Source organism: Trichechus manatus, unplaced genomic scaffold (assembly GCF_000243295.1).
Source record: "Trichechus manatus latirostris isolate Lorelei unplaced genomic scaffold, TriManLat1.0 scaffold00066, whole genome shotgun sequence".
NCBI lineage: Eukaryota > Metazoa > Chordata > Mammalia > Sirenia > Trichechidae > Trichechus > Trichechus manatus.
This window is the reverse complement of record NW_004444002.1, coordinates 4,286,069-4,308,355: the sequence shown is the minus strand read 5'-3', so window position 1 is coordinate 4,308,355 and position 22,287 is coordinate 4,286,069. Positions and strand designations below refer to the sequence as shown.

Here is a 22,287-nt window from a genome sequence, read left to right as displayed (position 1 = left end):
AATGAAGAAGTTAAACTCTCCCTGTTTGCAGATGATATGATACTATACATAGAAAACCCAAAAGACTCCATTAGAAAACTACTGGAACTAATAGAAAGGTTCAGCAGAGTAGCAGGATACAAGATAAACATACAAAAATCAGTTGGATTTCTATACACCAATAAAGAAAACTACGAACAGAAAATCAGGAAAGCAATACCATTTATGTTGTTGTTGTTAGGTGCCATCGAGTCAGTTCTGAACCATAGTGATCCTGTGTACAACAGAACAAAACACTGCTCAGTCCTGTGCCATCCTCAGGATTGTTATTATGCTTGAGCCCACTGTTGCAATGACTGTATGAATCCATCTCGTCGAGGGTCTTCTTCTTTTTCACTGACCTTTTATTTTACCAAGCATGACGTCTTTCTCCAGGGACTGGTCCCTCCTGATAACATGTCCAAAGTATGTGAGATGAAGTATCATCCTGGCTTCTAACGAGCATTCTGGCTGTACTTCTTCCAAGACAGATTTGTTTGTTCTTCTGGCAATCCATGGTATAGTCAATATCCTTTGCCAACACCACAACTCAAAGGCGTCAATTTTATCCAAAATATGAATCCAAAGTATGTTTCTACCTAGAAATATATCCTAGAGAAATAAGAGCCGTCACACGAATAGACATATGCACACCCATGTTCATTGCAGCATTATTCACAATAGCAAAAAGATGGAAACAACCTAGATGCCCATCAGCAGATGAATGGTTAAACGAACTATGGTACATACACACAGTGGAATACTATGCAGTGATAAAGAACAATGATGAATCTGCAAAGCATCTCACAACATGGATAAATTTGGAGGGCATTATGCTGAGTGAAATAAGTCAATCACAAAATAACAAATACTTTGTGAGAACACTACTATGAAACGAATGTGCAATTTGCAGTTAGAATACTTGGGTGTTAATATGACTCCCAGATGACTAGCAACTGTGCGACCACATTTAGCCTTGCTTTTTTTATTTGTAAAAAGAGAATGTCTACCTAACAGGGTTGTTGCAGGGATTAGGTGGCATAGTATATGTGGAAGTACCTAGTGCCATGCCTGACAAATATTAACTAATCTATACATGTTTCCAAATCCTTTTGGCTACCCTACCATGAACTGGCTGTCCATTTTTATCAAGGTGATACTCTGGGTGCTGTCCTCAAAAGGATATATATTCATAAATTCATTTTTAGGATTAGAAAAATATGAGCCTCCCCCAAATCACCCATTTTCCCTTGTCTAAGCTCTCTTGAAACCAAGGGTATACATTTAGTATGCAAAATTTTAGTAGTGATGACTTGATCACCTGGAGAAGAAACCAGTGTCCTTGATCTTCATCAGCACCATCGAGCCAACTGGCATAGTCCCTAAATGGTTGGCAAAGCCAGAAGCAGTGAATGCCATGCTTAGTCCTTCAAGGCAATTTAACCTCCCTCTAAGCTAGTTTTACCCCTGTAAGCTAGCTAGTTTTTATTTTTATTCCTTTGAAGGGAACAGGCCTCCAAAGTAAAATCAGTTAACATTTGATATGTCCATATCTGACACCCTGAGCCTGGCTGTCACTAGGGTGTCACAGCTTGCAATTCAGAACAATAAAAGAACCGTTAATAGCAACAACAACAAAAAAGAATACATCCAGTGTGACTGTCATTTGCACTTCTTTGTAACAGTCTAGACATATGGTGTGGGGTGTTATCCAATGTGATAATTGGTAAGTAGATCATTTCCCATTATTGGGTTCACCTACGAATTACACTTTGGGGGTCGCATGCCGTTATTGGTCTGCTTGCCTTTCTAGATTCAACAGAAATCTAGCTATTCTCCCAGCAAACAGAGGTCTTGGAGGGTCAGCAAGTATTAAATACAAAACAGTAGCTTGGAATTTATAACACATAACTAATGAGAATGTGACTCCCAATTTTCAGTTGGTTCTGTGTTTAGGTTTGGGGTCCAGTTTTGAGAATCATTTTGGCATTCGTATTTATTTAAAATGTATTTCTCTTCAAAAATAAGTAGGAATTGTGTGGTTGACAGGTCAAAACATGTGAATGCCCATTCTGATTATTACTAGTGCATTTGTTGCCAATTGAATGTAAGATAAAGGCGACTGCGCATTTGAAAAGCAGTTTTTCATTGTTTAGTGTAGCATACACCAATTCCAGACATCAGAGTACTCTTTTAATCAGCCTGATATTTTTGCCAGCTTTTCAGTGCATCCAGATGTTTAATTAGAAGAGTAAAGAGATAATGTGCTAATAAGAGGCTCTCAACAACATATTGGAGTGAGAGGTGGTAGTGGCATCTCGAATCTATAGAAAACCTGGTAATATAATTTGCTGAATGAGGGGCGAAAGGGGAGCAGAAAAAAACTTACTGAAACGAATCCACACTTAAAAGTCAGTCATCAGTGGAAAAGAAATATGTATACAGAGAAATAGAAATCAGGCAAAACTACACTGAACAAACTGGGAAGGCAAGACGGAAGCAAACTGTGTTTTAAATGAATGTCTGTGGTACAGGGAATTTGAAAGGACCACATGTGGGGAAAAAATATTTCCTGGGTGCCCTAGGGCTGCTCTTCCAAACGCCTCCTCTCTTGGTGTTGCTGGCTTTCATTGCCCCCAGCTGTGGTGCATCCCTCACTAGCTCCACAGGCGCAGCCACGTGGGGAAGAGAGAGCACGCAAAAGAGCCACATGAAACCAGGGCCAGTAACTTTCATCAGCAGCCTCCGTATTTCATTGAAAGCCAAGAAGATTAGCATCTTTATATTTACCCTTGTTAAACATCTAAATTAGAGCCACTTGCCTGCTTTAAGGACCTTGGATGGACTTTTATTTTTTTTTTTGCTTATTGGGTGTGGAATGAAGTGTCCATATGCTCAGTTAATCACTCCAACCTCTTCTCTTTGCATGTAACTCTCTTAGAGCGTTTATTATCTTTTAACTAGTGTACGAGTCAGCTGTTTACACACCTATTTCATCTACTAAGCTGTAAGTTGAAAACACGGAAAGGGTCTTTTTATCTCTTCACCTCCCCAAGCATCCAACACGGTTTTGTTCATTTGTCTCCCCTCCTCCTATAATGCTTGTGCCCCGCATTGTTCCTCCATCCAAAAATGAACTCTCTATGTGATTTTTTTTTTCTTGGTACAACTGTGGATTCAGGAGTCAAGAGTAAAAGATGAAGGCCCAGGAAGTAAAAGAGAGTGATTCGTCATGTTCATATAACCAAACCAAACCCATTGCCGTCTAGTCAATACCAACTCCTAGCAACCCTATAGGACAGAGTACAACTGCCCCGTAGGGTTTCCAAGGCTGTAATCTTTACAGAAGCGGACTGCCACGTCTTTCTCCCACGGAGCAGCTGGTGGATTCAAACCACCAACCTTTCAGTTAGCAGCCGAGCACTTTAACCATTGAGCCAACAGGGCTCCTTAAGCTTATTAGTAATTGTATCAGGTAATTTCTGGTGTGAACAAGTAAGTTCTCATTGCTTCTACAAATCACTAAACAAGTAATTCTCAAACTTTAGTGTAGTCAGAATCACACAGAATCATCCAGATTAAGCATGCATAATCCTGGACTTGGCTGAAATTTTCATTCAGTAGGTGGGGCTCAGGAATATGCATATTTAATAAGCTCCCCAGGTAGTTGATCGCTGCCCTAGATACTCAGTCACCTTGAGAATTCCAACCTCTCTTTTAAGAATTACCACTAAACAAGACTATTGAGAGGATTTAAAAAATACAGACTCAGGTTGTAAGTATCTGTTGTGTGTTCATGACTATACTAGGTGTGAAGAATTAAAAAGAATTATAAGAAATAATTGCTATTCTGGAAGAATAGTTTCTCTGAGGAGAAAGAAAACTTCTAAAGAGTGATATTCTACCCAGATGCTCAACTATGTATTACAGCCCATAAGTGTTGGAGAATTCAGAAAAGAAAGATTTACGTACAAAATTGTTTAAATTTCTCTGGTATGCCATATAAACTCAGAGTGGGATGAAAATTCATGAAAAATACGTGAATTTAACAGATTTTAAACTCAAAATATGGTCTGTTACCTTTAGCTACATTCTAGATTTTTCTCCATTTATTCATATTTTAAGCTATGTTGGTTATTTCTCTTGAAGTGAAATATCAAAATCATTTTTTTTCAGATGGTTTGACTGACTGTGTGGACCCTGATTGTTGTCAACAAAGCAACTGTTATGTAAGTCCTCTTTGTCAGGGCTCACCAGATCCTCTTGACCTGATTCAGCAAAGCCAGCCCCTCTTCTCTCAACACACTTCTAGACTCTTCTATGATCGAATCAAATTCCTCATTGGCAAGGGCAGTACTCACGTCGTTCCTCCAGAGGTCTCATTCGACAGCAGGTATATATGTATTTATTTTTTCCTTAATGAACAGTGGTTATGTTTTTCCTTAACTGTGAAAGAATTATATCTTCTAAAGATCGGTTTACTTCTGATTCCACACAATCCATATTGATTTCTTTTTTAGGATGAATACTTCTCTGGAATGCCCAAGCCCTTACCAAATAGTTAAGGGGGAAAACTCATTTCTAGAGATTATAATCATAAAAAGTGTATATAGCATAATATACTGAAGTATAAATGAGTATTTTAATGACAAAAAAGAGAGAAGTGTAATTTGCAAAATATTGTTTAGCTTCTGGATTTGAACCCTTGAACAATTCTTGAATTTCAAAAGCGAAATTTTAAGTTTTATTCCATAATGAAAAATGTTTCCATATGAGAGGGCTGAGTGAATTAGATGTCCTAAGGTGAAATGCCAAGGTGGTAAAGTGGTTAAGAGCTCCACTACTAACCAAAAGGTCAGCAGTTCGAATCCACCAGCCGCTCCTTGGAAACTCTATGGGGGCAGTTCTACTCTGTCCTGTAGGGTCGCTAGGAGTCGGAATCAACTCGACGGCACACAGCAACAAGGTGAAATGCAAGACTCATGAAAATCTGTTTTATAGGAGAGTTTAAATGCATATAATGTCCCTAAAGACCAGAGACCAAAGCCTAATAAATTAGGTGAAGAGTTTTTTTTTTAATTTAACTTATTTATTTGAAATGTAACAATATGAGTTTGCTCATTGGTATTCTCTGCTTCATCTTCAGCAATGATATATTTTATGAATTTAGAACTAAATATAAGTAAGTTACAGAAGTCAACATTTGTGGTCTCTTAAAAGTGTCCTCCTTTGTTCATTCCACAAATTGTTATTTCACTGGCTTCCTAGACTATTACAAATAGGAATTAAAAAAAAAAAATACAAACGTAAAGTATTCGTCCAGGAACTCCTGTCTACATCCCACCTACCCAGTTTTATCCTGGTAGGGTGCAAATGGTTAAGTGCTCGATTACTAGCCAAAAGGTTGGCAGTTCGAACCCACCCAGAGGCACCTCAGAAGACAGGCCTGGCGATCTGCTTCCAAAAGGTCACAGCCTTGAAAACCCTATGAAGCAGTTCTACTCTGCACATTTGGGATCGCCATGAGTCGGAATCGACTTAGCAGCAACTAACAACAATAGGATGTTAAATCAGTCCCCAAATTAGAATAACTTCGTCAAGATTTTATACTGATATCAGGAACAGTCTAAGAAAATTACAACTTGATTCTGACCTAGTAGAAAAGGGGGACAAAAAAGATGTGCATGGAAATTTGAAACACTCAACTCCCTTCCCACAGATTGTATACAGCAACTGTTACTGAAACTTAAAACTTTTTCATTATTTTTATTATTGTGAAGTTCTGACCTTTTAGGTCTCTGACAGAACCCAAAACCCAAATGTCAATGCCTAACAAGAAAGGCCTTTTCTCCCAGGGAATCTAGTCAAAGTTTGCCTTCTTCCAAGAGATTCAGTCGTTCCCAATTTGAAGTGTTTCTCCTAGCTCAGTAATAACTCTGGGGTGACTTTTGGATGGGATGTAGCCAAAGTAAGTATTTAGATAGTGGAGAATTATGTATTATATACTAGAGGAGAACAAAGGAACAAAAAACAGGCATTGTCCACATTTTCTTATTTAAGGTAGAGGTACGCCATCAATTCTATAACCTTCTCCACGTTTAGGGAGAAGTCAGTCAAAAAAAAAAAAGTTAAAGAAATAACAACAACCTCCATGACATGGGTATGTTTTAAATGACTCACTGAATTCGAGTAAAGGGAGAGAGTCAGGACCTAAGAGAGACGACAGACAAGTCATTGTGACCCAGAGCAGGGCGTTTGAGCAATAAACTTAGAAAAGTAAGGACGAACTTAAACCCCTGTGGTTCAGCGTCATGCTTCAGCAGCGGTTGCCAGGAGCTCACAGAGTGAACAAACCTATTACTTGTGGTGGTTAATGCCCTTCTCCTCATCCTGGTTTGATTGAGGTTTCCTCATTCTTTTGTAAAATGCTCCAAGTTATCATTTGGCTCTGCAAGTCACATTTAAATTCAGAACGATGGGTCTCCGTCAGCCAGTGGTCTCAGCTAGTACAGACATATCTATTCTGTCAGAAAAGGCACTAGCCTTTTTCCAAGGGAAGTAGTTGAGGACAAGGAATCTAATAATATTTCCTCTAAAAAATCAGCACATGCACTGTTACTCTGAGTATCCTTCTGTAAAACAAGTCCACCTTTGATCACACATATGTAAATAATAATAGTTACAATCTCTTGACTTGTATATGGTACCTTTTAGTTTGCAAAGCCCTCAAACATACATTATTTCATTTTTATCCTCACAATAGCACTGTAAAACAGGTATTTGTTTTACATACATTTTATAGATGAGGAATCTGAGGCTCAGAGAGATTAAAGAACTTGTCCAACGTGACACAGCTAGCAAGTTATGTTGTATCAATTCCTGTAGCCTTTCCATTACACCGGAGCTGCCCCATTTCAATTCGTCCTTAAATAAGCTCGGTGACTTGGGCCACACTGATCCTAAGTAAATGGTGTCTGGGTCAAGATATATAGAAACCAAATGATTTTTTAAAATCCAATTCAATTAAATACATTTCTGTGACATCACTTACAAACTTCAAACCAGTGCTTCTTCTTTGTAAATGACTTGGTACAAGGGGCCTTTTTGCTATGCTAATTATTGAGTACCTTTTATGTGTCAGAGCTAGTGCTAAGCTTTAATATGTCTTATTTAATCCTCACAACAACCCTAAGTGGCAGGCACTATAATTATTCCCACTTTTCAGGTGAGGGAACAAGCTTGTCCAAGGTCATAGCCAATCAGCGTCAGAGCCAGGATTTGAACCCAGGCAGACTGGAGCTGAGAGCCTGGTCTCTAAAGCACTATACTGAGCCACTTTGGCTACTTAAAAAGCTGGGATAGCTGACCCTGAAAAGACTCATGGCCCTGATACATCCGGGACTGTGGGGTTGCTCTCCTCAGATAGATTTAGAACACTTACATGCCATAATCAGGCAAACCACTTTGCTTTTTTGCTTTTTTGCTTTTTCAACGTAACTGAGAGTTAGCTGGGTAGGCAGGTGAAGAAAGCACTGCTAAGGGGCTTGTTCTCCTCCGGGCAAAATGTGACCCACATAGATGACTTGCTTTTGAGTGTTGCTACCATCACAACCCTTTGGAGATGAAGATGATAGCATACAGGTCACTAAGTGTTGCAAGGACATACAAAGGTCGTATAACTGTTCACCCTTGTGCATCCAAATGAGAGTAGCCTTTCTTGTTCCACCTTTGCTGCGCTGGTGTGTGAGATCACATGCAAGGTTTACCTTCTGTGTCCCATGATGGTGTAAAGTTGCTGTGAACATGCAGCCTGCCCACAAGAGAGTCTTTTGCAAACCCATTCCCATTCTTTTCCTAAATACAATTTACCTTGTAACCCAAGTTTCTTTTTTTCAATCTACTCCCAACATGAGTACAGAGTAAACCACATATTCTATGTGTCCTGTATGACTTATTACTTTTTAATAATGTAAATAGGTGAACAGAAGCATTATTGATCTTCAGTGTCTTAAGCATTTAATCACTATTAATAATGTAAAAGGTTTTTATAAATATGTAAAACCAAGAGTACATTAAACTAAACAACAGCAGTAATTTGCAAAGCCAGACATTTCACTCGCCATCACTAATGGAGAAGTGCATTTAAAAAAACAAAATCCTACCAGGGTTAGTGCAACCGGTGGCAGCAAGGTCTGGCCAAACTCATTTATCTATTTTGTAACCTTGAGAAGCTGATCTCCACATCAATCCATGTCAAGCATCTACATCAGAGATTGCTTAATATTAGCCCACAGATGTGTTTTGTTTGGCTCAACATTTAGAAATTAGGAGATGTAACGTAAAAAAAATCGGAATGCTGTGCTTCTCTAGAAAATTTACAAAGCCTGGCATCCCTGGGCCCACGTGTATGGCAGCTGCCCTTCTGGATGGGGCATGCCTCTCTAGTTAACCACTCACTGTTTTCCTTACCCTTGGCCCACTCCCCTTACTTCCAATGTCATGCTTGGCCCCGCTGGCATTTGAGTTTGTGAGCTCTGGCCTACACAGTTTCTATCGTTTTCCTGAGAAAGAGCTTAAGTGGTCCTGTTTTTCTTGCTACTCTGTTTCCTTGAGAGTCTTTAGAATCCAGTATTCTTATGTTACTTATTTTCTGAACCTTTAAAAAGAGAAAAACAACGTGAGTGAACTTGAAATAGAAATCACATTAAAGAAATGATGTCCACCCATAGTTCACTGGGGAACCTGTGTACACCTTGTGAATAACTTTGTATACATTCTCTGTTGCCCCTTAGACTAATAAACTCTTCTGTGGCAGTGGGTCTTAACCAGTGGTACCTTATATACCACCAATCACGATATCAGATAATCCAGGTCCCACCATAGTAGAAACAAAAATCCCAGTTTTTATAAGAAGTATGTGTATATTGAGAGGAATTTGGTTATCATGTTCATCACCTAGAATAAGTTTTAAGAATAGTTTTAAAGACTTAAAAATTTGCAGCAACACTGCTAGGTGCAATTGTGGTGGCTTTTTCTGCCCACACCTGGTAGAATGCCTACCCTTATTTGAAAAGCGAATGTACTAGGGTTGGGACCACACTTAGTACAGCACTAAGCACATACCAGCACTGTTAAAAGACTACAAAATTAAGAAGTTAAACAAGATGGTAGGTTCCTTTAGCGATAACCGTCTATGGTTCTATATGACCTGTCAAACAGAAATTGCTGTGTCTTGATTTTTGATCCACACTAGGATATACAGTGTTAGCTATGAATTGTTCACGTTTCTTTGCGAAACTCTTCAGTTCTGTGAGGACAAGGACCAAGTTTGCTTTTCTTTCTCTCTCTCTCTCTCTACTTGTTTGGTTTATCTACTGCTGGGTAGCAAGTGACTCCAAACGTTGATGGATTCAAACAATTTATTATTATATCTCATGATGATTCTGTGGGTTAGAAATTCAGACAGGGTATAAATGGGATGGTTTGCCTCTGCTTCATGATGTTTGGGGCCTCAGCTGAGATGGCTCTAATAGCTGGGAGCTGGAACACCTGGACAGTAGCTGGGACTCTCTGTCTCTCTACACAGGCCTCTCTATTTGGCTACTTGGGCTTCCTACTGGCATAGCAGCCAGCCACCATACCAGTGTATCCCCAGGTCCTAACACAGTACCTGCTACTGAGTAGGTAGAATAATGAGTGAGTAACTTAGTTGTAGTGATATTGAAATACTCTTCTCATATTTGCTAATGAAAAACTCATTTTGCTTGCCTATAACACACAGATGATATTGGTACCTCAAGTAAGTCAATTCCCAAACGTAGAACCAGCCTAAAGGTAAGATTACAGTTCTCCAAATAGCACAGGAACAAAACTCATAAAAGATGAAGTGATGATATAACAGTAGCAAAGTAATTACTCTTTTTTTTTAACTCATGAGACACTCCACCGCTGTCACAGCCTGCCAATAATTGACATCATTTATAACTCTGTATAAGCATCAGTAATTCTATCTGCCTTCACTGGGCTAGATAATCAAAATTTAGTACCAAGAAAAAATTAGAAAAGAAGGAGCAGTATCAAGAAGCCAGTAGAAAGACTGCTGTTAACAGGCTCACTTTGGTGTGTGTCGTTATTCCTTCTCATGAGAAAACCAAGGAGCTAAAAGAAGTGCCCCAAAACAAACTGAGGTACAACAAATGCCTTGAGCGTGAATTTCTTGGCAAACGTTTTACTTGCCCAAACCCTCCCCTTCCTTTACTACACCCTACTCAATAATAAAATCTTGATTCATGCTCCTGATTATTCATAATACCTGGTAACAGCCCTAATTGCTTTTCATAACTTGTTTAATAAAACATGCTTTTCTGCACTTAGTTGGGCAGGGAATTTATACCATTTGAAATCCTGTAAATGGCAGAATGAGTTATTGACCCAAGACCGAGGTTAGGGGAAGATTGCAGGAAGATGGTCATTGCTTCAGAAGCTGCTGGTCTTGACTATAGACTAAAACTTAAGAATAACCACGCTTGACGGATATTAATCACTGTTTTTTAAAAATACATATTTTATTAAAATGTTAGTATTTCCAGAGTAACTGAAGACTCTGAATTTGTCAAGAAGATATGTTAGAGTCCTCTGCTGCCTGTATTGTAATATAATGCCTGGAGGATGGTTCATTTTTTGAAAGAGGAATGAAGATATGTATTTACTCATTCATTCAACAAATATTTTTGAGTACCTACTCTGTGCCATGAACTGTGCAATGGAAGTAGACAAAAGAAACATGGTCCCCTTACTCATGGAGCTTACGTTCTCGTGGTGAAAGCAGTCAAAACATTAAGTAAATACATGAATAATTAAAATAATCACAAATTGCAAAAAATCCTGTGGATCATAAAACATCAGGTTTCCAAGGAACCTTGGAGTTCATCAACTCAAGGGTCTCAAATTCAACTACTTGGATGGGGCAGACAGATAACCTAAATGAGTGTAAGACAAGAAGGGTTCTAGCAAATAAGACGAAGTTATTAAACAATTACAGAAGTGAGACTTAGCTGGAAGTTGTCAGCAATAACCCAGAGGTGGGACGAATTGACTCAGGTGAGCATGAAAAGCTGCTAAAGTTGACACACACTAGAGGCTATTGATGACTTGCAAGAAAAATACAAAGTTTATTTGGACTATTTACAAGCAATTTCACCCTTTCACATTTGGGACTATAAATTAATTTTTCTACAATTTAAAGTGTTGATATTAAACAGCTTAATAGAAAGAAAAAAGTCAAAATTTTTTTTTCATTGACCACTCATTATACTCATTTATAATGATGTATCTTACAGTTTCTTTCAAGATAGTCAATACTGGGGAAGATGAGTCATTTCATTCTTGAGATTTATGAACATTCCAATGTCTGCTTGGTTCATTTATTCATTTAGTGATAGGCACTGTCCTAAGCTCTGGGCTACAGTAGACAAAGTCCCTTCCCCATACAGTCTAGTGAGGAAGACCAACAATAATGAAAAAGGTAGATGTCAGGTAGGTATAAGTGCTGTCAAGTGAAATAAAGAAAGGTTAAAGGACCGAGAGTGACTGTTTTAGACAGGGTGGTCTGGGAAATCCTCTCTGAGGAGGTGTCTTAGTTATCTAGTGCTGCTATAACAGAAATACCACAAGTGGGTGGCTGTAACGAAGAGAAATTTATTCTCTCACAGTCTCAGTAGGCTAGAAGTGCAAATTCAGGGTGCCAGCTCCCAGGAAAGAGCCCTGGTGGCACAGTGGTTAAGAGCTTGGCTGCTAAACGAAAGGTCGGCAGTTCAAATCCACCAGCTGCTCCTTGGAAACCCTATGGGGCAGTTCTGCTCTGTCCTATAGGGTCACTATGAGTCACAATTGACTCAATGGCAACAGGTTGGCTCTAGGGGAAGGTCCTTGTCTCTTTGAGCTTCTGCTCCTGGGCGATCTTCATGTAGCTTTGCATCTCTCTTCCCCCATCTCTGCTCTCTGCTTACTTGTTTAATCTCTTTTATATCTCAAAAGAGATTGATTTAAGACACTCCCTACACTAATCCTGTCTCATTAACATAAAAAAATAAAACCCATTTCCAAATGGGATTATAACCACAGGTATAGATAGAGGTTAGGATTTACAACACATATTTTGGGGGGTGGGGGGAGACAAAATTCAATCCATAACCAGAGGTGACACTAGAACAGAGACATCAGATCATTCCCCTCTATGTTAGATGATTGTGACATGAATGTTTCCTGCCACATGGCCCCTTATACAATAGATTTTAACACAAGCTAGAGCCTACCAGTGACTTCTAAGGGCCCACTGAATCAAGATTCTGCAGCATTATGTACAGGGGAAGAGTAGGGTAGCTCATTCCTTCAGCAAACCTTTATCAAAGAATTATTACATACTGGTTACTGTCCTAGATTTTACTGATAAATGCATGGGGTGATGCCTGCCCTCCAGGAGTACGCTGAGAGAATGTGAGTACCTCAGACAAACTAAACAGGGTGTAGAAGAAGAAAATCCGCAACAGCCTTAGACTGCTGTGTCATAAAAGGAAAAAAAAAGATCATCAATTAGTTCTAAACCTAAAAGAAATCAACTATTTAAAAACCACTTACTGATTAGGAATTATGAAAAAGAAAAGGAAATACAATGTTATTACAGGACTCCAGCATTCACGGAATTAACATTCACAGTTTCGTCTACCTACAAATAACCCCCAGAAGGGCCATAACATAATCACTTGTAATTATGCTGAGGTACAAATTTGAATCCGTATGCTTTGTGTTTAACTTTTTCATGAATCTATTTGCTGAGAACCTCTAAGTCTATTTGCTAATGACAGAATTTTGTGTATTTTTAATCCAGGAAGGTGGAAAACATTATACCAGGTACACAACTAGAGGTTGATAAACACACAGTGCAACAATTGCTGAATAAATTGAGTAGACTAAGGGCAGGAGAAGCTCTTTATGAGGCATCCACATCCTCAAATCTACCTTCTGTTCACCTTTCATTGGAAAAGGATTCCAAGGGTGGTTTGGCTCAGCCATGGTTCCTTGTGATTCTATTTGTTTTTCCATATTGCCTTTCCTGAGAAGCCTTCTGTGCTTATTACAGCTGCAGTTGTTGTCCTAAGTGGGAAGGAAGGTTGTTGCTTCTTGCTAATAAAGCACTTTGATCTCATGTGTGTGAAAGGTGTTACGTGTGTGAAGACGGGACCTCCTGATTTTCAGACAACTATTTCGTCTAATGCTAAAACTCAGACACATGTTCAAGACACATTTAAAAAATTACAAAGTGCTGAAGGTTCCAAGATTTACAGTGCTGACTAGCTCCTGAAATCAGCAGTCAACACCTAAAGGTACCAAAAAGAAAGAATGTGTGACTTTCACTTCTTTGCAAATGCTCTTGGGCAAAGAAGAATTAAAAGAAATCAGAGCACAAATCATCAAAAAGATATTCAATTGATTATTGAATTGATATTTTGACACTCAGATATTCTGAGATGCTAATAATTGTAATTAGTAATACCAGTTAGCTATCTACAGCTTATCTCAGTGTGAATAGGTATTTTCTAGTATTGTATCTATCCCACTTGTTGTTCAATTACGATAGAAAATTGAAAGGCTCAAATTTTTATTACCAACTTCTCAGCCATACTCTTTGCTTGCAATGACTCTCTAGCTGGTTTCATCATCTCAGTTTGTCCCTAGAGAGGGCAGAGTGAAAGTGAGTTTGGGGAGAAGGAATGAATGGCCTATTGTAGCTCATCTCCACTACACACTCTGCACATAGAAAGTGCTCAGCAGTTGGTGAATTTCTGCCGCTAATGATGTTCTAGGGATAGTACCATCTCTGTACGTGAACACTTTCTTTTCATTTGTAGCTACATTATTTACATCTTGACTAAGAACCATCTGCAGTACAGCTCAGCCTCTCTAGAGCCCAGGTGACGAGACCACCACCACTCCACCACTTACTAGCTGTGTTATCTTGAGCAAGTTTTTTAAACTCCCTGAGTCTGTCTCCTCGTTTTTAAAACAGGGCTAATAGTTGTATCTACTCAGGGTTACATTGAGATTAAATGCAGTAAGGTAAATAAAGTACCTGGCATAGTACCTGGCTCATAGCAAGTGCTTAATAAGGGGTACATAATGGAATCATATAAATTTAGAGGGCCAGTTCAAAAGGTCAGCAGTTTGAACCCACCAGCCACTCCTTGGAAACCTTATGGGGCAGTTCTACTCTGTCCTGTAGGGTCGCTCTGAGTCGGAATGGACTCCATGGCAATGGATGGGTTCAAAGGGCTATCATTTTACTGGGTTGTTTTCTTGTTCTAACATCTCTGTGAGGTGACAGCGGAGAGAAACAGAGAAAAACTATTACCCCCATTTTACATGAGGAACAACTGAGGCCGAGAGTAATTCCTTTTCTTAGGAAAAAATATGATGATTATTAGCAAGCCAGAGCTAGAACACAGGTATGGAGAGAACCAGGCCAAACTTTCTCCTCCATGGAAGGAAGAGTAACCCAAGCCCAGGATATAGCAACAAGAAGGACCTGCCCTATATTTAATGACTAGCCATTATTTGAAAGACAGATTCATGAAGAAGTGACAGGAGAAGTTAAGGAGGTTAATAAAACCCCATAAGGCTGATTGCAAAGGTAAACCATTTGAGTAATGTGTAGAAAAGCAAAAAGTAAACAATCCCCCCCCCCAAAAAAAAAAAATTTGAGACTTGAGACTATTCAAGAGTTGCAAGGGCTTACAGGACAAATATTTCAGGATTCAAATTCTGGACCAAAAAAAAACATGTGTCTAAGTGAAGCAAATTGGCACTTCTGCAGTCCTGAAAATGTGACTGTGTCATCAGCTTTCTGTTTGCTTCAAAACACTTGATCTTTTTCCCATTTCTTTGGGGATCTCAGGCATCCAGAGCAAGCCAAGCCTACTTTTGACAAGCAATTACCAGGGCAGATGGGAAAATAGCCACCCTAACTCAGGGTGAGTGCCCCCATTTTGTTTTACAGGAAACGTCACTAGCCATGAGGAAAATAATTCTGTTTAAAAAGCTATCTGCGTTTTGAATAGCACCACCTTTCCCAGTGTCCTAGAATGTTGATGGCTAATGCTCCCAGTTGCTTTTAGTGTTACCCACTTGAAGGTATCATTTATTTGGGGGAGTAACCAACTGAGTAGGATTACATCAGCCTGCTATATTTAAGTAAAAACTAATGAGATGTTACTGAGTTTGTGTAGAAAACATTCAGTGCATTCGAATTTTCAGAACATGGAAACAGGTTTATGCTGTAACATTAAGTGTTTTCATGGTGCTATACCAGCTTAGATAACATATATCAAAAAACAGCACGTGTTGTGGCAAAAACTCCCAAAATCTCTGGATAGTAGCATCCTCAAATGTGTTGAAATTATTAAACACCAAATCATAACTACATGATGATATGTAAAGGAATAATGGGGTTGGTGTGCGTAAACTAAGTGTTTAAGGAGAACTCTTCATTCAGTCTTCAGATCACACAAGTACTGTTTAATTCCCTGAGGTAGTCAATTATCAGACAAAACTCATGATGAGAAAGTGGTAATGTACAATCCAGAAGGCTGGTGTCTGATAAACGATCTACAAGGCATCTGTGACACAGGAACCTCAAAGTAGGCTCTGAGACCCTTGAAGCAGTGCCATGAGGGTAGGTTGCAAGTATCTTACAACCTTATATAAAAAATATTCGCATATCTACAGTATTAACTGTCATTCAAGACAAGCCACAAGAAGTGTGATAACACAGATACAAATGCTGTATAATGAGAACAATAAGGATGGGGGAGATATTGACACTTACATGAGACAGATAAATCGAGTTAAAACATATTTACTTCCATTTTATAATTTCTGGATTCAAAGGGACCCTACAGTTCATCTTGTAGTCCAACTACGACTTTGTCATGACACTTTCAACATGACTCCGCAAACTACAATGGTTGTAAACCCTTTTCCAGAGATTTATATGAAGAGTAAATATTCATGCCTCTCTGATTTCATAATGGTAAGATTGTGAACCAGTTGGTTATTTGCCTGCCTGTATATGGTTTATGTCCCTGCCTCCCTCCTCAGGCGTTCATATGCCTTAATTGGCTGAATATGTGAATACATGCTGGCCTTACTCTCTTTAGAGTAGTGGTTCTCAGAGTTTGGTCTTGGGATCAGCAGTATCATCATCATCTGGCAATTTGTTAGAGATGCACATTTTTGGCCCCACTCCAGATTTGCTGAATCAGGAACTCTGGGGCAGGGCAGCAATCTGTTTTAACAAGCCCCCCAGGTGATTCTACTGCACAATCCAGCATAAAAACCCCTGGTCTACACAAGAGAAAGGATTGAGTACCAACCACAGTCTCAAAATTATACTCTAAATAGAAGATCCTTTATTCGTTCAGTTTAGGGGAGCCCCTGTAATTTTTGTCCCAACCTCTCAGAGGTATTTACCCCCAGAAGGAGCAGTGCTTCAGCCAAATGACACAATCTACAACTGCAGGACTTTAGGGTATGACAAGCCCATGGGGGAGATGTCAGGAGACCCCTCAGACCACACCTCATATGTAGCAAGTTTCTGTCCCCGGGAGACTTGAACAACCAACTGACGAGTCATAGAGGAATTTACCCAGCAGGCTTCAAGCATTAGGTCCTCTGCTGGCCAGGTCCTTGATTTTGAATGTTACCCTTCAAGAGTTGTTCATGCCAATGTTAGCAACGAAAGCAAATAGCTATAACTTCCCTAGCCCCGAGACTCGTTTTCCCTACGAAAGATTTTAATCAGAAATACAATGCAGTAAATTACATCTTCTTTCAGCAATTTAGTTTTCAGCCTTGTTTTTCAAACCAACTTTTGTGCTTGAGGTTAATTTTGTTGCTGCGGTACTGAATGAATATTGGAAATTTGACACAGAAGACAAAAGACAACAAATAACGGAAGAGGAGACTAGAACCAGGAGCTGATTGAAGGCTAGGGATAATTTGACTATGCCATGAAAATAGCAAATACAGAATGAATTAGACCTTTTGCATCAGAACTGTCTAACAAGCAGCTTGTTAGTTAAATAAGGCTCTTGGTAAAGTGTGTTCTGACTTGCGTTTCCCAAGATGCTGTGTTCTTCAGACCAAGCTCCCAACACCTAGAGGATTCAGCATTTAGTTAAAGTGGAGAAGTAATTCCTTTGGGGTTGCTGCTTTAGCATAGTGACAGCAGGTAGACAGCTTGGCAGCAGCCTGTATTCTCCAGAGAATGGGAAAAGAGGCCCTTGTGAGGGATGATCTTCTCCATTCATGTTTTTAACATCACATTGGATATGCCCATCTAAGTTCCAGTTGTCTTGCTCTAACCCACAACAGCAGGGAGAGATACTTGTTTTTTAAAGGTTCAAGGAAACAAAGCGTCCCATCCATTACTGGCCAAATATTTCAGGATTCAAATTCTGTGAATCAAAGAAGGAGGGCCCCAAGAAAAGATGGAAAGCATGCAATGTCTGTCATTAACATTGACATTGACACGCGCGCACACACACACACATACACACACACACAAAACCAGCACAAACATGTTAGATACATGCTAGATATGTGTGCATGGCCAGCTTCAAGACAGTTCAGACAGTAGCTTCTATCATCTGATTGAAAGGTGCAAAAGAATCCCATCAGCCAACCTATCTCCATCAACTACTTAACTTGTCAGAATTACCGTTACTCCTCAAGGACCCCAAGTGTGAGTTCATTGAGTTAAGAGAGTAGATTATTTAACCGGAAAGGTTTCAGAAGAGGACATGTCCTTGAAGAACTAGGACTCAGGCTGGTCGTAGTTTTGATGCAGCAAATAGATTCAAGAACTCAAAATATTTCCCCAAGACAGTCCAAGCACAGGCCAAGTAAAAAACCCATTGCCATCAATTCGATTCTGACTCATAGCGACCCTATAGGACAGAGTAGAACTGCCCCATAGGGTTTCCAAGGAGGGGCTGGCAGATTCGAACTGCCAAGTAGGGTCGCCTAATTTAGGGGGTGCTTTGAGGAAACCCAGGACTCTCTGAGAGAGGAAATAGGAGGTACCGTAGTGGGGATAAGGCAAAGCACAGGAAGTAGGACTGTGGGACTGCCCAAGACAGACCCCCGCCACACACACCTCACTATTGCAGTAAGGACCTCACCTTGGAAGAAAGATGAATTATACAGTCTGTCTTGGATATGAGAAGCATAATCAGAATAAGTAATAAAAATGGAAGACAAACTACATCTTAGTGACTGTGAAACAACAAAGCAAATGCAAAGCTACAAACCCCAATTAGAAAGGAAGTTGAGTTTAGAAGCTAGGCGTGCACAAACTGGCAGTTGGGTTGAATGAGGTGGCACAATACACTATACTTGCCAAGAATATATATGAAGACTCCCTAAGGGCCAGTTGGAGCTTGGAGTAGCCTGGGGAAGCAAATAGGCTCACGAGCTTTCTTTTTGATTTGGAAAGTTTGCCTGAGAAATAGATCTTTGCCTAGGTTTCTGTGTGCAGTGCAAATTAAAAAGAATACTTTAATGCTGCCCCAAAATTTAGACAACTTACACTGACACAGGATGACTGGTGTTGGTCAAAGATTACAGTAAGTACTAGTAATCCAGGAATTAAAGGAGCTAAGAATCATTCTTGTGAAAAAATCGATGACAGGGAGTGTGTAAATAATGGGAACAAATGCAGCAAGATACAGGGAATCTTAGAACGTTTAAAGTGTAATACATTACAAAGAGAGTTCAGTACTGATAAACGTAGAATAATGAGTTTTATGGGGTTTTATCATATGCTGTAAGTTGGTGTGGATCATAAAATATGAGGAATAAAAAAGTAGGGGAGTTGAAAGACATGTCTGTGCCGCATTATTTATGAATGATGAAGAGTGAAATGAATGAGAAGAAGAACAGGTAGACAATGTCTTGAATAATGATGACTTTGATGAGTCATTATCACACGAATCTGTGTGCTTCATAAAATATGAGGGATATTAAGGAGCAGAAGAGTCAAAAGACAAGTCTACTCTGAATGAGATGCAGAATGAAGGAAGAGGGGAATACAAGGGAAATGCACAGAATAATGATGACTTTTATGAGACATTCACTCACCAGCCTGGATCCTTCATAAATATAAGCTGTGTAGAAAATAAAAGGGCAGCAAAGAGAAGGAATAGGTCTGTGTCTGTAATATAAGAAAATAATGCCAACCAGGCTCTTGACAAAATAAAAACAAAAATTATTGAGCTTTAGTACAGCTGTGGAAAGACACAGTGTCTAGATTAATGTGAACAAATAAAATGAGTGTAGAATTGTCTTGCCAATAGGGACTTAGCAACCACCTAGGTGGGCATTATTGCAAAGGCCACCTGGTTAACTGGAGGAGCCTTGGCAAGTTCCGAATTAACCCCTACCCTCCCCACCCCCCAAAAAGCCAACAACATTAAGGCCCAGAAATAACGTTTAACTACTTTTCAAACGGTTTGACTTTACTAATACACAGTCTCCTCTCAGCCTCTCTGGCTCCAATAATATAAAATCCCTATTTAGTTTGCAGAAAATTTTATCAGCGGGTTTCTGCTTAATCCATACCCAGTTTGTCAAATTTTGCTTTGTAAAGACTTCCAAACAGTTACTGTAGAAAACTAGAGCCGTCTTTTTATTTTCATTTCTTGGTACATTGGACATAGAAGCTGGGGCCAAAGAGATCCTTCAGGATTAGTTCAAAATCCAGAACTTGATGATTTCAAATGTCTTCTCTATTAGAAAAAATGACATCTCAAAAAGATACAGAGACTGGGAGAATAAGATATGGCAAAGCAAGTGCCAACATGCCATTTGCATCCCATTTAGAACCAAGATTTTCATAATTCATAAAATGGACAGCTCACTAAAAACAAGAAAGCCACTGATCCATGTCACAGTGCTAGGAATGCTGGTCTGAAAGCTCAATATACAGAAAAACTAATAATAATTATACTTTTGTTGTTGTTAGGTGATGTCGAGTCGGTTCCGACTCATAGCAACCCAGTGTACAACAAACACTGCCCAGTACTGCGCCATGCTCACAATCGTTGTTATGCTTGAGCTCATTGTTGCAGCCACTGTGTCAATCCATCTCACTGAGAGTCTTCCCCTTCTTCACTGACCCTCTTCTTTACCAAGCATGATGTCCTTCTCCAGGGACTGGTCCGTCCTGACAACATGGCCAAAGTACATGAGACGAAGTCTCCCCATCCTTGCTTCTAACGAGCATTCTGGCTGTACTTCTTCCAAGACAAACTTGTTCATTCTTCTGGCAGTCCATGGTATATTCAATATTCTTTGCCAACATCATAACTCAAAGGTGGCAATTCCTCTTCAGTCAGTGGAGCCTTGTGTGTTGTGATGATGCTGAATGGGTTTCAGCAGAGCTTCTAGACTAAGATTGACTAGGAAGAAAGGCTTGACGATCTGCTTCCAAAAATCAGCCAGTGAAAAGTCTATGGCTCACAACACTCTGATCTCCAACTGATCGTGGCAATGGTACAGAACTGCGAAGCATTTCATTTCATTGTGCATGGGGTCACTACAGTAGGGGCCAACTTGTCAGAAGGCCTTGGATAATGCAGGATAAATCATATTACCATAACTTTAATCAGTTTCTCTGATTGTAATAGAATTTGGTTGTGGGCTTTATTAGACTATAACATATTAAACAGACTTTAGCTGGTAACCGTCTTGCTTATTCAGAGCTTTTGTTTTCTAGAAAGATATTTGTGGCCATGAGCCTTTAGATACATTTCCTTGACTAGCTGACTGTTAGAAGAATGTATAATCTTAGAGTGGAATTATTAGGGTTACTCTGGGAGAGTATGCTTGCCCTAATAACGTGACCCCTTTCAATCCAAGATTGAGCTGTTCTCAATTCTCTGAGTTCCACTTGGTGGAACTTTGACCTTGCCCAACCTTCCCCCAACACTGCCAGCTCCAGCTATAACTCTTTTATGACCATTAGGATACATGGTTGCCCACCAACATTTTCTGTCTCTCCGGTTCACTGGGAAGCTGTTTTCCCACTGACAGTGCATGCCACCACAAGGCAGGCGGCTTTATGACTGTATGAAACTGAAAAAGCAGGCGTGTGCCACAAATTAGTATTTCTACAAGGTGTTGTCTGAAGTGTGTGCATTTTTGGTAGGAAAAATAGAAATTTTGAAAAAAATATATTTTTGAGACACATACGTCCCAGTGGACTAGTGGGGGGCTCTTGGACTAGAATTAGTGGGACAAGGTATGTCCATCTGGACTCTAAGGGTAGGCTTGTGGGAGAGAGAGGGCAAGAAAAAGAATCCATACTACCTACCAAAATTCAGCAACAGTCAATGATTCAGCATATTTCCATTAATGAAAACACATGGTGTCAACAAAAAAATTCAAAGCAGAAAATAATCGGTTCTTGAAAGGGATAAGCTGTATGTCCTAGAGCACAGGGCTACCAAGGCTAGGATTGGGCCCTAGTGAGAAAACTGTCCAGCTAAAAATCTTTGCTTGGAATTTGCCTCAGGGCCCTTTTCATAATTGTTGTTTTTGTTGTGTGCCGTCAAGTCCATTCTGAGTCATAAATAACCAAAAACCAAACCCATTGCCATTGAGTCAATTCCGACTCATAGCGACCCTATAGGACAGAGTAGAACTGCCCCATAGGGTTTCCAAGGAGCAGCTGGTGGATTCCAGCTGCCGACCTTTTGGTTAGCCAAGCTCTTAATCGCTGTGCCATTCTGACTCAGAGCAACCTATATAAGACAGGGTAGAACTGCCACATAGAGTTTCCTAGGCTATAACCTATACAGAAGCAGATAGCCAGGTCTTTTCTCCTGCAGAGTTGCTGAGTGAGTTTAAACCCACCAGTCTTTCAGTTGGTACCGCAGTGCTTAACCATTTTACCACCAGGGCTCCTTCATTATTGTCAGGCTTCTGGAATTTGTTGCAGCTTGTTGACCAGGCTAGAGCTGAAAGTATACGCATTTTAGTAGACTATGTCCCTATGTAGGGGTCCCTCACTAGTTTAGTGAAATCATATTCTTTAGCAAGGATAAGACTTATTTATTTAAAGGGAAAATGTCCTTAAATATTTTATTTAAGTTAGATAAGAGGAACAGGGTACCACAGTCAGGTATTATGTCTCTTTTGCAAACTTTGTTAAAA

The 22,287-nt window shown here is 39.7% G+C and overlaps 1 protein-coding gene across 3 annotated transcripts in view; it reads left to right on the top strand.

Annotated features, from left to right (window-relative positions):
• The window catches only part of TENM1 (teneurin transmembrane protein 1), a 609,234-nt gene that overhangs the window by 432,896 nt on the left and 154,051 nt on the right, over positions 1 to 22,287 (top strand). For all 3 annotated transcript variants that reach the window (XM_004379594.2, XM_012556473.2, XM_004379593.2), the window contains exon 15: positions 4,195 to 4,411. In XM_004379594.2, the coding sequence (XP_004379651.1) occupies positions 4,195 to 4,411 (217 nt within the window). The remainder of the gene's footprint in view (positions 1 to 4,194; positions 4,412 to 22,287) is intronic.